General features: G+C 44.6%; 1 protein-coding gene across 2 annotated transcripts; it reads left to right on the plus strand.

Moving 5' to 3' along the window:
* Positions 1-464: 464 nt before the first annotated feature.
* Dcstamp (dendrocyte expressed seven transmembrane protein) lies at positions 465-16,090 on the plus strand. Of its 2 annotated transcripts, none has more exons than XM_034517071.2 (4): positions 465-497; positions 8,561-9,602; positions 14,452-14,760; positions 15,473-16,090. In XM_034517071.2, exons 2-4 carry the CDS (start codon positions 8,574-8,576, stop codon positions 15,617-15,619), a joined length of 1,485 nt encoding a protein of 494 aa, XP_034372962.1. In that variant the 5' UTR covers positions 465-497; positions 8,561-8,573; the 3' UTR covers positions 15,620-16,090. The 2 variants fall into 2 exon arrangements, with proteins under 2 accessions (XP_034372962.1, XP_076767434.1); XM_076911319.1 differs by lacking the exon at positions 465-497 and adding an exon at positions 6,247-6,545.
* The last annotated feature ends 475 nt before the right edge of the window (positions 16,091-16,565 follow it).

Raw genomic sequence — 16,565 nt, forward strand, 5'->3', positions numbered from 1 at the left:
TTAAACAACAATGGTCTTTCTATCCAGAGAGCTAAATTTCTAAGCTGGTAAGCGCTGTGTGTAGTTTTGAAGCACCTACTAGACTTCTGAGCTTGGACTCATCCAGAAACCTGACTTTTCAGTTGTGGATGGGGCTGAGGGCAAGACCAGTCTGTCCCTTCCCATGGCTGAGGTGAGTGGGGAAATGGGTAGAAAGAGAAGGGGTCCCCATTTCCATAACTCATTGTGTTGAAACTATCCTATTATAGTATTTCCTAGAGTTGATGTCTGGAACGTCATCTAAGGAAAGTGCTAGAATGAAGCCTGTGGTTCCTCTGTACAGTTTTTACCCTTGATGCCACTAAACAACTTAGTCACTCTGGGGAGGAAGTGAAGAGATTGATTCAGGGTGATGTGGCCACCTTCTCACGTCTGGTTCCTCTTCCCGGATCTATATTAAGCCTTTGAGCTTCCACAAGGGCATGCTTTGTGCTTGTGGAGGAACGTAAGCGGAACTTGTAAGTAAACTTTCAAAATAATCTTGCTTCTAAAATTGCTTTTAAAAGAACATGTTAGTAAACTGGAACCCAGCCCCGCGACCAGAGAGCGCTTTAAACCTGTCTTCTACCTCAGCCATCTGCCTATGTGGCCAAGGAACAGGAAGGCAGCTTTTTGGGGCTTGTACCTGGCTACTCAAGCTCAGGGAAGACTCGCCGAGGGGTGCGGGGGTGTCCTGCCGAAGGCACTACTGTGCATATCCCCCTGGCTTTGGAAGAGTGGATCTCCGTCCTGCGTCTTGGTTGTGGTTACCATGGGAGCTAGTCTGTGGGGTTCCCTAACGCAAAGCAGCCCAGCTTGGCCAACCGTGAGCTTCCCAGCTTTGCACAGTGATGGACTGAACTGTCCCACACTTGCTACTCCGTTTACCCCACAGCGTCCATTAATCTCCTTCTGTATGAAGGCTGCCTTCTTGGAGAAGGCAGTTGCTGGCTTTCCCAAGGCAAAAATGACTAAACCAGAGTGATGAGGAATTCGTTCCACCTCAGAAGAGGCTGCAGCTCCTGCTCGCGCTATTTTGGCAGCCTGAGAGAACAGCGTGTTCCCAACCAAAAGATAAGTTTGCAAGAGCTTAACAGCAAGCAAGAAAGAGGGAATAAAAAAGAAAGGAAAAAAGCAAGCGGCCACCTTTCATTCCTCCCGTGTCCCACTCCCAGGGCAGGCCGAGCTTTGATGCTCTGCCTCAGAAGTGGCTGCAGAACTCACTCCAGGCATCTGTGGCTATCATTCATCTGTCACTGAGGGATCACTGGGCCAGCGGGGACCAGTCTGAGGGCCCAGAAGGTGAAATGACCACACAGCCTGTGTAGGCAGATCCAAGTTAGAGAGCAGGCCTCCTGTCTCCATGCTGGGAAACTTTTAAATTTCACTCTGTCTTTTGCAGGAATTTCTTTTTCAAATGACTTTCACATCATGTCAGGTCCCAAAGAAAGTTGAAGGCAGAACTGGCTGGAGGCGCCCTGGAGGGAAGGAGTGATTGTCCCGTTGGGTTACTGTTCCCTCAGGTGTCTGCAGATAAACTGTGCTGGCTGAGTTTAGGTCATTGGATTCTGTGCAGAAGCAGGGTCAGAATGAGATGGCAGTGTTGAGAGAGAGAGAGAGAGAGAGAGAGAGAGAGAGAGAGAGAGAGAGAGAGAGAGAGAGAGACACGGCAGTGGTCCCTGAGGTCATAGGCTCCTGGCCTTTTTCCCTTCCACCCTCAGTGGAGCAGCAGGCCTACTGTGTGCCTCACTAGGCATGAGCAGCTTTCATCTAGAGCACTCTAGAGCACTCTCAGGGCAGGCCATTTGCTTGCAAGTTGTTACTATTTCATAGTTCTAAGCGTTACAGTATCTGACGGGCACTGTATCTGAAGCAAGGTAGAAAACATACTTGCACGTTGAAGTTTGATTTGTGCTCAAAGGATAGTGCTTAGGAATAGGGGTGTTTCTGACTTCCAACAAGGAGGGCAGAGTGGACACTGGGTGTGGAAGTGGGAATTCATACATGTCAGGCCATGAGAATGCATTGAAACTTAACCTGTGTGAGTGCATGCACACACACACACACACACACACACACACATGGGTACACACACATGTGTAGACACACATGTGCACACATACTCATACAGTACCAGAGAAAACCACAGCAGCTGTGTTTGCTAGCTACACATGCAGGATGAATGGGAAAGGCTGGTGCCCCCGTTTCTATGGCAACAGCTCAGCTCTGCATAAAAGCAGGTAAACATGGACTCAGGTTAGATACACAGGCTGTGCAGCTCTGCGGGGTGCTTGGTTTGGCTCAGGGTCTTAAGCACAGCTCTGTTCTTTTGTTTCCCCCCCCCCACTGGGTCTCATGAACATCACCACAACTCTGTGAAAGGTGTCCTGGTGGCACTTTGCTGTGAACCCTAGCTAAGGCTTGTCTGCTTGGGGTGTGATGCAAACTGTAGGCTAGGGATAAAAGCAAGGTGGTGGTGCTTACTCTTAGAAAATTGCTGCTGTAAAAGCAAGAAGCAGGCTCTTTATGTTGGAGAGACAAGGCTGTTGAGTCAGGCAATAAGCATTATTGATAATGGAAGCAAAATGAAGAAAAATGATAGGTTAAAGGGACCAAGGAGGCTTTTAGGAGCTACCAACAGAATAACACAGAGGATGAGGGACTCAGTAAACAGAGCAAGGGAAGCAAACCAAGTTCAAATGGATTCCAAGATGCAGAGACTAGAAATCAGCTTACAGTACACTCAAACTATCCCAAGGAACAAAAGGAAGAGAAGCGATCTCAGGGCGTGGCTGGGAGGTGGGCTAAGGCCAGAGAGGGCAGGAACACCGGAGGAAGTCGTGAGCTTCAAGAAGTGCAAACTGACAACTGAGCTCAAAATCAGCCAGACTTGGCCAATGTTTGGGTTTTGGGTTTTTTTTTTGTTTTTTTTTTCTTTAATCTATCTTTCTTTCTTTCTTTCTTTCTTTCTTTCTTTCTTTCTTTCTTTCTTCCTTCCTTCCTTCCTTCCTTCCTTTCTTTCTTTCCTTTCTTCCTTCCTTTCTCTTTCTTTCTTTCTTTCTTTCTTTCTTTCTTTCTTTCTTTCTTTCTTTCTTTTTTACAATCCAAGCTTTATCCCCCTCCAAGTCTACCCTCTGACTCCCTGACTGTTCCACATCCCATAACCCCTCTTCCGCCCCCCCCCAAAAGAGGATGACCCCATTCCCACCCCTACCCCACCAAACCTCCCAGTTCCTGGGACTGCAAGTCTCTTGAGGGTTAGTTGAGTCTTCTCTGAGTCCAGACCTGGCAGTCCTCTGCTGTATATGTGTTGGGAGCCTCACATTAGCTGGTGTATGCTGCCTGGTTGGTGGCTCAGTGTCTAAGAGATCTCAGGGGTTCAATTTAGTTGAGACTGCTGGTCCTCCTACAGGGTTGCCCTCCTCCTCAGCTTCTTCCAGCCTTTCCCCAATTCAACCGCAGGGGTCCCCATCTTCTGTCTGAGAGGTGTGTGTAAATATCTGCATCTCTTTCAGCTGCTTGTTGGGCAGTCATGATAGGCCCCTGTGTTTTTAACAGTTAGATAGCACCCAAAGAAAGGTGCTGGAGATTGAAACAGTGTGTCCAGTATGGCTGTACGAGGAAGTGCACTCTCTTAGAGAGTTATAAGGTTAATGAGACCTCACCCAATGTGACCGATGTCCTTAGAAAAGGGAAAGGTTACTGCTTACCATTGCTGAAGAGAGAGAAGAAACTGATCTAACAGAGAATGGGGGCTTCACACTTGATTAAAGATAACACGCTGGAAAAATAAAAAGGAGAGAGACAAAGAGGAGGAAGAGAAACCAGAGAGCTCTCTTCTTTCTGTTACATGAGGGCACACAGAGAGGAAGCAGATATCACCAGGAGGAAAGCCCTCACCAGAGCCTGACCCTGTGCAACCTTGAACAGGGTCTTCCAGTCTCCAAAACTCTAAGAAATAAATGCCCCTGCTTCTTCCTAAGGCATTTTGTTATGGTGCCCTGACCATGGCATACACACAGGAAATTTTTACTGTGGGAAAGAAATAGCTTGTTTTGCTTGAATTTCTGCTAGTCGGGAAGAAGAGAATCTGGGTATCTAACAGAATGGTAGGATCCACCCCAAAGCAAGAAAAGGTCACTGAAGTCAACTGTAACCACATAGTGCCTCCTAGTACCAGAGAATGGCACAACCAGCTCGCCACTCAGCCTTCCATGAAGGTGAGGGTCCAAGCTCAAGTTCAGAAAACAGAAAATCTTAATTTTTCTATGGACGTACATGATGGTCTGTGAGTGTAGTGTATGGTGGTCTGTAAGTGCAATGCATGATGGTCTAGACGTATGTTACAAGACCGTCTGGAAGTGTGATGCGCCATGGTCTGGCGTGTGTTGCATGATGTCCCAGAAGTGTGTTACATGGTCAGGACACATCATCTCCAGGCAATGGCGGTGTGGCTGGAGAAGCTTCTCTTCTTAAGTCTCAATAAGAAGGATCAGGCAGGTCATCTACGTTAGGGAAAATGATAAGCTTCGAGTGGGAAGAAATCGAAGTCACACTTGAGAGTAAGAGAAGGTCAGGCTCAAAGTCAGAGCTCAGCTTAATCCCTCGAGCGGCACACTGAGAGAATGCCTCCTGTCTTTCTCCCTGGAGGTTTGGTGTCTTTGGGTGACATCTTGTTCTCAAGGACAAGGGTGAAACTGTTGCCTGTTGAGTAAACATGTACCTCTTACAGAATAAAATTGCAGCCATAGATCTCATTTAATTGATATTAGATTTTATTGTAGAATCAAATTTTAATGTGTCTATAAATCTGTTTCATACTTGTGGAGGAATATCTGTATTAAGAACATGCTGTACAAGGGGAAAGGCAAGGGAAGGAAGAAATGAGCCTACAATATACATTATTAATATTCCAGCAGACAAGAAAAATTGGGACCTCATAGAGGAAACTAGAAAAAAAAATGAAACTGGGTATTCTCATTTGGTTAAAGATAAATCTGCTGATTGGAGACATCCTAACCTCAGAGGGTCGACCTTTTGGCTGAAGGAGAGAAAGCCCAATGAACAGACAGTGGAAATGGATCTGTGATACTTGAATTAGCTTTTGAGCAGTCACTGGCTGTAAGGGTGGTGTGTTTCCAGGAGGAATAGGCTCAGACAGCGGAGTGTCCCGTTCCCTAACCCAGAGCTGTGAAATCTAGGCAGGATGCGGAGGGAATGGCTAGCTGAAGGCTCACTACAGCTCGCTGTGAATTCCAGTGTACTGCCCGTTCTGGGTGGCGGCTGGCAAGTTTCAGCAAAGGCTCATAGCTTCGGCTTCCTCTGCATAAGATGCAAAGCACGTTTGAAGCAGGGGATGTGGAGGCTTCTTGTAAAGTGCCCTTGATGTAATAGACAGTTAGTGCTTACTTATGTATCAGTCAGTCAAATAACAGCATGGGATCAAACCCTAAAGCTCTAAAGCAAAGAAAGTTCATAGGACTGTGTCTACGGAGACACAGTTCCTACCTATCCAATGCCCAATGTCCACTAAGCCCTCCCGGGTAGGGGCAGCAGAAAAGTGTCAGGAGTACAGACCCATTGGTGATACTGGCTCTCTCTTCCCTGGGGTCCATGTGCAAGCATTGCTCACCGGCTGAGAAATGACACAACCCACGGAAGTAAAGAGTGATGGTCCTTCATGATCTCTACCCTGATGTCTCTAATTCCCCTTCCTTCTGATGCAAGCACAGCCTCCTGTGGGGTATCTTTATTAAACAATATTTTACTTTATTAGTCCGTGTGCGTGTGCGTGTGCGTGTGCGTGTGCATGTGTGTGTGTGCGTGTGCGTGTGTGTGTGTGTGTGTGTGTGTGTGAGAGAGAGAGAGAGAGAGAGAGAGAGAGGAAGAGAGATGGGAGTGGGGTATATTTGCTACACATAGCTATGCAGGGGCCATAGGACAAGTCCATGGAGTTTATTCTGCTCTTCCACTTTTATTTATGTGTGTTTCAGATATCAAAATTCAGGTATCCAGGTGTCTTAGTTAGGGTTTCCATTTTGGGGACAAAACACCATGTCCAAAAGCAACTTGGATAGGAAAAGACTTATTGCAGCTTCCATATCCAAATGACAGGTCATGAAGGGAGGTCGGGGCAGGAACTGAAGCAGAGTCCTCGGAGGAGTGCTGCTTACTGGCTTTCTTCTATGGTCTGCTCACCTGCTTTCTTCTCATACCACCTAGGGTTACTATCCACGGTGGCGCCAACTACTTTCATGGATTAGGTACTCAAATCAACCATCAAATAATAAAAATGCCCTATAGGATTGCCCACTGGCCAATCGGATAAGGATGTTTCCTCAACTGAGGGCCCCTCTTCCCAAATGACTCTAACCTGTGTCAAGCTGACAAAACCAAAACAAAAACACAACAACAACAAACCACCGTGCTTCCCAAGCCTTTACCTGATGAACCATCTTGCTGGCTCCACGCGTTTGGGGTACTGATTCCGTGAAGCTAGTCTACGGGACAATGACCCTTGTTGTGTGGTGAGTTTGCAATGCTCCTGCAGAGGCTCATGACTTGAACCTTGGTCTCCAGATGGCCACACTAGTTTGAGAGGCTATGGACACAATGGGCGGGGCTGAGGAAGTGGATCACTGGCGGAAGAGTTCTTGGGGGCATTTTAGCCCTGCTCACTTCCTGTCTCCACCTGTAATTTCCATCTTCCTGGTGTAAAAGTTCTCTGCAGTGCCTTCCTGGTTCCCTGATGTTCTGCTCAAAATCCTGGGCCCAACCCTGCACTAAAATCCCCTACCAAGTTGATTCTGTCAGGGATTGTGTTGCAGTAGATAAAAACAAAACAAAACAAAAAAAAGCAATGGATACTGCCTGTCTTCAACATAAGAGTCTTCTCCACATGTCTTTCCTGCTAGAATCCATTCCTGCACTGGAAATTTACCCGTGTTTATTCCTAAGGTGCCTGTTTCCTCCGACTTAATTCTGTCTTTTGCTAGCTCCACTCAGCCTGAGCACAGAATGAGGTCTTCACCTCTGGTTTTCAGTTCATGCCCTGTAGCCCCACCTACACTCATTTGTACCACACCCAATGTAACACCAGTTTTTACATGTTAAGCTGTGCCGTAGATCCTGTTCCACAATACTTCTACAGGACTGAATACACGTGAGAGTGTTTAGAGGCTGCACAGTGTCCCCCATTAAATCTTATACATAAGGTACAGTGTCGGTTGGTATTTTTATATCAGTCAGGAGTTACACTTATGAGATACATTCTCAATGGCTTTGAGATGGAGAAAGGAGGAGCCATGACCCAGAGAATGCATGCCCCTCAAACCTCAAGGAGCCGGCACAGGAAAGTAACCCAGTTCTCCTCCTGGTCCTCCAGAGGGGTCATAGCTCTAGGGACCCACTTTAGACTACTGACCTCCAGGAAGAATTCTAAGAATAAATGGGTATTTCTTTGATTTAGCGAGTCTGTGATAATTTGTTAACATGTTAAAAGGACACTAATTACCACAGTAGAGCAGATGATGGGGCTGGACTAGAGCGTGAAGAACTGAGTCATAGTCCCTTTGAGAAGTGGGCTGGCGTTGGGGCATTGCTGCCACATTTAATTGGCTAAATTATGAGGCCAACCTGATGCAAAGATGCGGAAACAGACCTCAACTCCAGTGTTGTTATTGCTTTATTTTGCTTGTTTGGTTGGTTTTATTTTGAGACAGGATTTCTCTTTGCATCCCTGGCTGTCCTGGAACTTTCTCTATAGGCCGGGCTGGCCTTGAACTCAGAGACTTGCCTGCCTCTGCCTCTCAAATGCTAGGATTAAAGTTGTGTGGCAGCACCTCCTAGTATCACCTCATACTTGATGTATTCTATTTCTCCAACTTCTTGATGGGAGTCCCATTGGAAAGGAAGAAGTGGACAGAAGGAGGGATATATATATATGTGTGTGTGTATATACACATATATGTATATATATATGTATAATTATATATATGTATATATACATATATACAATACTGAGTCATAGTCCCTTTGAGAAGTGGGCTGGCCCCCACCCCTGGGCTGGGCCCAGGATTTTGAGCAGAACAATAATTATACATATATATACATATATATAATTATACATATATAATTATATATAATTATATTATATATAATATAAATTATATAATATAATATCAATATATAGTATATAATATAAATATTATATAATATATTATAACATATTATATGATATATAATATATTATATAATACATTATATAATATATTATATAATACATTATATAATATCTAATTAATATATTAATATAATACATAATATATAATATATAATATTCATTATTATATATTATATATAACTATATTATAATATTATCTATATTATATATAATCTAATTGTAAGATATTATTATAGTCACATATTATATATCTTTAATATATTAGAAATATATTTAATACACACATATATGTATATTTATAGCTAATTTACCATCTCATTTGTAAATAATTTTTGAACTTTGTTTCTTTTTTATTTCTAGGGACACAGGGAGTATGAGGCTCTCGACCGTGGGCACCAACATTTTCCTAAGACTTTGGGGGACTTATGTGTTTCCAGGAAACACTGGCTGGATGGACTTTATCCAACATTTGGGAGTTTGCTGCTTTGTGGCTTTCCTTTCGGTGAGCCTCCTCTCTTCAGCCTTCTACTGGATCTTGCCATCCGTTGCCCTGCTCTCTGCTGTCTGGATGACCACCTGTGTTTTTCTGTGCTGTTCCAAGCGTGCCCGATGCTTCATTCTTCTGGCCATTCTCTCGTGTGGCCTCCGTGAAGGTAGGAACACTTTGATTGCGGCTGGCACTGGGGTAGTGATCTTCGGACATGTGGAAAATATTTTTTATAACCTCAGAGGTCTCTTAGACAGCATGACTTGCAACCTAAGGGCAAAAAGCTTTTCAATACATTTTCCACTTTTAAAACGCTATAGTGAAGCCATTCAGTGGATTTACGGCCTTGCCACTCCGCTGGATCTATTTGACGACCTTGTTTCTTGGAACCAGACTCTGGTGGTCTCTCTTTTTAGTCCCAACCATGCCCTGGAGGCTCACATGAATGACACTAGAGGAGAAGTCCTGGGTGTCCTGCACCATATGGTGCTCACGACAGAGCTGCTAACTTCTGTGGGCCAGAAGCTGCTTGCCCTCGCCGGGCTTTTGCTCATCCTAGTCAGCACTGGCCTCTTCCTGAAGCGATTCCTGGGCCCTCGTGGCTGGAAGTATGAGAATATCTACATCACCAGACAATTTGTTCTGTTTGATGAGAAGGAGAGGTACCAACAGCGGCCCAGTGTCCTCCCGCTGAATAAGAAGGAAAGGAAGAAATACGTCATCATCCCATCTTTTCAGCTGACTCCCAAACAGAGGAAAAACCTTGGGCTGTTTTTCCTTCCGGTCCTGACCTATCTCTACCTGTGGATGCTGTTCGCAGCTGTGGATTATCTGCTGTATCGGCTCATTTCCTCCGTGAACAAACAATTCCAAAGCTTGCCGGGGCTGGAAGTTCACCTGAAACTACATGGAGAGGTAGTGGCCCACAAGAGCTTCCCATGGTGCAATGGGGCTTTTTATTGGTATGCCTTTTGAAAATTCTGGGACATCCCAGGCCAGCCAGTGTCTTCAGATTCCTGGTGACTGGCACACAGAAGGAGCCCAGTAGTATGGACTAAATTGGGTCCCAGAGTTAGAATATAATTCTATGTTATTTTTCTATGGCTATTATAACTAATGGTCATATGCTGGATATCTTAAAACAGCATAAATTTATTCCCTTTTAGTTCAAAAGCAAGAAGTCCAGATCAGTATCGCTAGGCTGAAGCCCAAGTGCTTTGGCATGGGCATCTTCCTTTCAGAAAGCCATTCATTCTGCATCATCTGGTTTAATTTGGTCAGCAGCATTGCTTGGCTTGTGGCAGCATCACATGTATCTCTCTATGCATGGAAAAATAGCTGTGTTCCTCTCACAACAGGCTCATGGTCACGTTAGGATGCACCAGGACAATTTCTCCATCTCAAAGAGTCTAACTTACTGTCACTGCTGAGACTTCTCTCAGACAGAGTGTTGCAGGCTCCAGGAACTAGAACATTATATTGTTGGAGGTCTACAGTCAGCAAACCCTGGAGTGTCGGAATAAGGTTTTGTCAGGGGTTAAGCTTTGATTTCACTTTGGTTGAGTCTCAAGGGTATATAAGAACCTACCAAGCAGGGTTTGGGGCTTGAGTTCCTCTTGCTGTCAAGACTTGAGCAGATAGACTCTAAACTCTTCTGAGAACTTTGTGTAGCCTGAGTCTTTACCAACAGGAAGGGCTTCAACCACAGTGGTGGGATGTGGAGGAAGCCATTAAAATGCTGTTCATATACACCTTAGCTTCTCTTTTTACACAACTTCAGTCAGTGACTGTCAACAATATGTGTCTCTGTGCGGTGTGTGTGTGTGTGTGTGTGTATGTTTGTGTGTGTGCATGTCTCTGTGTGTGTGGTGTCTCTGTGTGTGTCTGCATGTCTGTGTATCTGTGTGTGTGTCTGTGTATGTGTCTGCATCTCTGTGTGTGTGTGTGTGTGTATCTGTGTGTATGTGTCTGCATCTGTGTGTGTGTGTGTATCTGTGTGTATGTGTCTGCATCTGTGTGTGTGTGTGTATCTGTGTGTATGTGTCTGCATCTGTGTGTGTGTGTGTGTGTGCGCATGTGTCTGTGTGTGGGGTGTCTCTGTGTGTGTCTGCATGTCTGTGTATCTGTGTGTGTGTCTGTGTATGTGTCTGCATGTTTGTGTGTGTATCTGTGTGTGTGTCTGCCTCTCTCTCTCTCTCTCTCTCTCTCTCTCTCTCTCTCTCTCTCTCTCTCTCTGTGTGTGTGTGTGTGTACAATTGAAGAGACAGGAAGTGATGCCCCTGTCCAGAATCCTCAGATAATCCACTTTGCTTGGATTAGACTGATTTTCTTCAGCTCCCATTCCAAGTAATGCCACAGTGCAGTCAAGACTGAGAACCTTTTCTAATTCTACCACCCAAAGAAGATCCGGAACTCCAATCTCAGTATCTCCCAGAAGCTTCTTTGAGAATCTCAGTCACCCAAAGACTTTGTCTTCCTTGGACCTGGTGCTCCTGATTTGTGTGTGTGTATGGGGGGGGGGGGCTGTCTTTCCTTTAGCTTCTCTCCCTCCCCCTGGCAACCATGAGCCATCAGAGAACGCTAGGGTCACACCACATCTTATCTCTTTATTCTCTTTTTGCCTGCAACATTTCCCAGGATCTAGAAAATATCAGACACTTGCCCGTTTTTTATAACATTGAAAATTATGGAGCTGAACCAGGAAGAAGGAGGAGGTGGGGTACCTGCTGGGGTTAAGTACCCTACAGGCAACTGTCTCCATGTGTCAGAGTTGTCCTATTTTTATCAAGATGCTGTGGAGAATGGCCACTCTGAACCCCACTCTCCGTTGCTCCTGGGTGCCTCAAGTCCTTCTGCCCATCCACACACACCCTTCCCCTTCCTCTGGAGTGGCACACCAAGTCTCAGGGCTCCTGCCCTCCAAATCCTGAACTGCTTCTTAGAGTTGATTACTCTAAGCTCCCTGCTGTCCCTGAAGAATTCACTTAATTATAAGGTTCCCTGTTGCTCTAGATATTTGGAATGAGCAGATAATGGAAGACATGCTTCAAATGAGGCTAAACAAGAAGCCCAGAAGCAAAAGGCCTCTCTCTCCACCTCACTCTCCTCCACCTGGCCCCCCACTTCACTCTCCTCACCTCACTCCCCCCACAATCTTCCTGTTTTCCAACGCACTTGTCCCCATTTCTCTTCTTCTGATTCTCTTATGTATTTCTCTCTCTGCTGGTATAAAACATTCATTGCCTGTTTGATGAATGTTCACTGATTTAGACTGGAGTGTGTGTGTGTGTGTGTGTGTGTGTGTGTGTGTGTGTTCATGTGTGCGTGCTTGTGTCTCTCTGTTTGTGTCTCTTTCTATGTGTCTATGAATGTGTCTGTGTATCTGTGTGTACCTGTGCATGTGTGTGTGTCTGTGTATGTCTCTGTCCATGTGTACATCTATGTTTCTGTGTGCATATGTGCATGTGTGTATGTCTGTGTGTTTGTGTGCATGTGTGTGTTTCTACGTATCTGTGTATGTCTGTCTAAGTTCTATCTTTCCATAAAATTCATGTCTAAACATTGTTGAGTACCAGGGATATGATAATGTCTAGACCAGGATAGCTCTACTGCAGAACTCATATACCAATGGAAGAGACCACTGTGTACGCACATACCAGAAGCTGCATGTTGAGCGCTGGGTCAGCTATGAGTGCAAGGTTTCTGTGACATCTCCTAAGTTTTCTTCTGCTGTGCCTGGGAGATTGTGCCAGCAGCCTCCTTCCACATGACTGCCAATGCCCTGCCCTTATCCCAAGATGCCCTTGAAGGCTCCTCGCCTTCTCTGCTACGGCAGATTTGCAAAAGAGAAATCAGACAGGAAGAGAAACAGTGGCACAAGGTTTTGCCAATATTTCTCTTCCACTACTGTGTAGTTTTAGACAAATGCTTTAAATAAAGAGAGTGGGAAGTGATCCAAGTTGAGCTTGGATGGGTGAGCAGTGGAAGTAAAAGTAGCCGTAGTCCTGATTTATACCTTGTAGTCCGAGGGCATCCCACAGGCCAGATACTGGCCTGCGTTAACTCTCCAGGACAACCTGGTAGCAGGGCCTCCCATCCACTGAGGCAATACCTTCTCAGCAAGTTGTTTACTTAAGAGAAGTAAACATATTCTAAGCCACTGGGGTCTCATTTCAGATATTGCTTGGCATTTTGAAAAAGAGAATACGCCTTCTACATTGCCCCGAAGCAAGCCCATACAAAAGTGTTGACTCAAGCTTCCTGAAGCTCTGGCTCCCAATGGCAAATCCCCAGTTAGATTTCTAGACTAAATAGCTTCTTCCCAGACCGAACACCCGCTGCTTTCTCATTGCAGGATTGCTCATCACTGACTGGATCGATGTGTTTGTTTCTCCCAGCGTATTAAAAAAGAGTGCATGCCTCTGCTCTAGGGACTGAAATCTCCATTTAATCGTAGACTGAGACTGTCTTCTTAATAAAAGAAGATGAGAGGCTACCCAAATGTTTCCCACTGCTTTGGCACACACGTGACTTGGCATTTATAGAGAGGGCCCAGGTTTGGTGGTAAGGCTAAGATGCAAGATGTTCGCCAGGTGTGGTTACTTTTATTTATTTATTTATTTATAGAAGTCATTTACTTCTTGGCCCTGGGGCTCTGTGGCACTAAGGCGATAATAAGTTACTGAGTATTTCCAGTCTGTAAGGTTAATGCCCCATCCCCAAGGTGTTTAATTTTCACTGGGAGTAGTTTATTCAATGGCAGGATCTGGTCCATTAATTTCTGCTTTACCAAATTAGAAAACAAATCCACTGAGAGAGTAAATGACTTTTCCAGGTCAGAGGAGAGAAAGAGCTGAATCAGCATGCACTCCCCACTGGGATGGCTGAGCTGGGTGGTTCAATGTCATCTTCTGTCTTTTGGCTCATTGGCTGAACAACTGGTTTGTTTTCTGGCCTTCAAACCCCTTCTAACACCCAGAGGGCCTAGAAAATGCCTCCTCCAACCTCCTCCAACAAGACCATTGAGTCTCCCTCAGTGATGTAGGTCAACATGTCATCCTAAATGGAGATGTCATATTCTAAAGAGGAAGAATTCCCCATAACTCAAAAGACTGACTGAGTCTATGACTCGAGTCTTAATAGCTTTTAACTTTGTGGTCTGATGAAGGTGGTTTGTCCTTACTTAAAGGCTTGAATGTCTGTGTAACCAACCTGTTCTCTCTTTCATATGAGCTGACTCCCCATCTTTTATTACCTCTGTGTGCCCTAAGTAATAAAACAATTTTTAAAAATCCATTAAAAATGGGTACATAGCTATGCTTGTTAAAGCATAGTTCCCTCCCTTCCTAGAACCTAACATTTCCACAGGCATGTGGTTCGCCAAGATTGAGCAACTGATTCTATTTGATAGTTTCTCCACAAACCCACTTTGGAAAATACCGTCACCTTTACAGATAAAAGTAATAATTCAATTATAATGTATACAGGAATATTTGACAGACAGTTACATCATCATCATCATCATCATCAGTTTTTTGAGACATGTTTCTCCACGTAGTAGCCCTGGCTCTCCTGGAAACTCACTCTGAAGACCAGGCTGGTCTTGAACTCAGAGTTCATCACCACTTCCTGGCTTACAGACAGCTACTTTAGACAAAACTCTGAATATTTTTAGGAAAATAGTGTGTTTCGAGGAAGTAGAAAGACAGAGAGATGAGACAGAGAAGATGGCACACATACTGATTATTTTACTCTTTCATTTTAGAAGCAAGGCACTCAAGGAGTCGTCCACGATTCAACCTTTAATATATCTATGTTCGAACAGAGCTGCGTTCTTAAACCACGGCTCAGTGTGACTGAGACTTGGGTTCCTCTCAGTATTATTCTCTTGACACTAATAATACTAGGATTGTTGTCTTCTATGCTGATGCAGCTTAAAATTCTAGTGTCAGTCTCCTTCTACCCGGAAGTGGGGAGGGAGAGAGTTGAATACCTCCACGCAAAGCTCCTTGAGAAACGATCAAAGCAGCCGCTGGGAGAAGCTGACACGAGACTGAGCCTGTACTTTACAAAGGTAAGGCTGGGGTGGTGCTGTACTTCTAAGTAGGCTAAAGCTCCGTTTGAAAGAAACAACACTAGATTTCAACGTGTTCCACAACTTTACATTAGGAACCCAGCTACAGTATAATTGAGTGAATCTATTTTGTAGTTGCCTATTGGGAAGAGGTTTTGTTTTGTCTACTGGAGAACAATGGCCAATTATTACCCTTCTACACCAAAGAGAACGTAAAAACATGGAAGGAAATAGCACTTAGTAAACTTTAAAGAATTCTATTCATCTATATCTACTTATCTATCAATCATCTATCATCTATCTATCTATCTATCTATCTATCTATCTATCTATCTATCTATCTGATTCTTACACACATTACTGGTTTTATTAGACTTATAAAAGTAAGAATCTGCAAGCAATTCAAAGAATAGTTCAAAGCACTCTCATATTCAAGTCACCAGGACAACAGAATTGCTTTATAAATGCCAAGCTAGATGTGTCCTCAAGGATGGATAGGAGGAAGCACTTGTCTTTAGAGAGAGAAATTCACTTTTGTGTCAAGCACAAGAATCAGTCACATTGCTGCTACCAGGCACCTACGACGTACACAGCTGGAAGACGGTTACAGTCAAATGAAGATCAGGAAACCCCAGGGATATTTTCTGTGTTTTTCAAAGTTTGCAGCAGCGGCATTTGAAGTGATTCCAGTGTCTATTTATCTAATTTTCAGATTCACTTCTGGTTTCCAGTCCTGAAAATGATTGGGAAGAAACGTACGATCCCTGCAAATGAAGATGACCGTGAGCAGCACGGTCCCTCTTCCTGGGTCAGCTGCTGTTGCTCACGGTTATCTATTCAACAAGAGAAGGCTATATGAGACAGTCTACAGATGTTTGAGGTTTGCAAGGCCACCTTTCTCTCTGGTTATTCTTCAAGCTACTTGTCAATCACAATGCCAAATGGCCCCTTGGTAAATGGTTTTTTGGTCTGTCTTCCAAACAAAACACAGTATCTAGACTGTGTCATTGTTGATGCTATGGTGATGGTTGGGATGAAAAGGCCCTCCAGAGGCTCAGATGTTTGAAAACTTGGTTCCTGGTTAGTGCAGTTTGGGGGAGGCTTACAAGATGTGGTCTTGCTGGACAAAGTGTGTCCCCAGAGGGGTGTTCTGCAGTTTTAAAAACCATGTGCTAATTTCTGTTCATTCTGCTTCCTGCTGGTGGCTGGAGATGTGGGGTCTGAGCTGTCACTGCCTCCACATCTGTCTGTCACCATAGTTCCCCACTGGGCTGGTGATGGAGTCTTACCTCTCTGGAACCTTAAGCTCAAATAAACCCTTCCTTCTATATGTTGACTTGATCATGTGATTTTATCACAGCAATAGAAAGGTAAGTAATTAGGAGGTTATATCTGGACCCCTTCCCAAGGAGTCCTAGCACAGCGCAAATACCATTCAGAGAAAAACTCCATTCAGAGAGAAAAATTCAGGAAATGACTGTGAAGTGTCTCCTTCAGTCTCAGCAGCAGCTCATGTATACAAAGTCAGCAGTGTGTCTATTAATCTCCTGGTCTCTTTCTGCCCCACGAGTGTCTTGTATATAATGTCTTTCATGATGTCACCTCATAGTTGCCTCTCTCTCTCCATTTTCCCCTCAGTCAGAAACCCTGAGGCCTGTGTGCAGGAACATCCAGTTTCTTCTCATTACTTTCCCCTCCCTCACGTCCCTCCAGTCTTCAACTCTCTTGTTATCTTTTCCAGTAACTCCTCCAGCCCAAGTTTTAGGATGGGGTTGCACACTGCACCAGCACCGTAGAACAGACAT

The sequence above is a fragment of the Arvicanthis niloticus genome, chromosome 13, assembly GCF_011762505.2.
Source record: "Arvicanthis niloticus isolate mArvNil1 chromosome 13, mArvNil1.pat.X, whole genome shotgun sequence".
NCBI lineage: Eukaryota > Metazoa > Chordata > Mammalia > Rodentia > Muridae > Arvicanthis > Arvicanthis niloticus.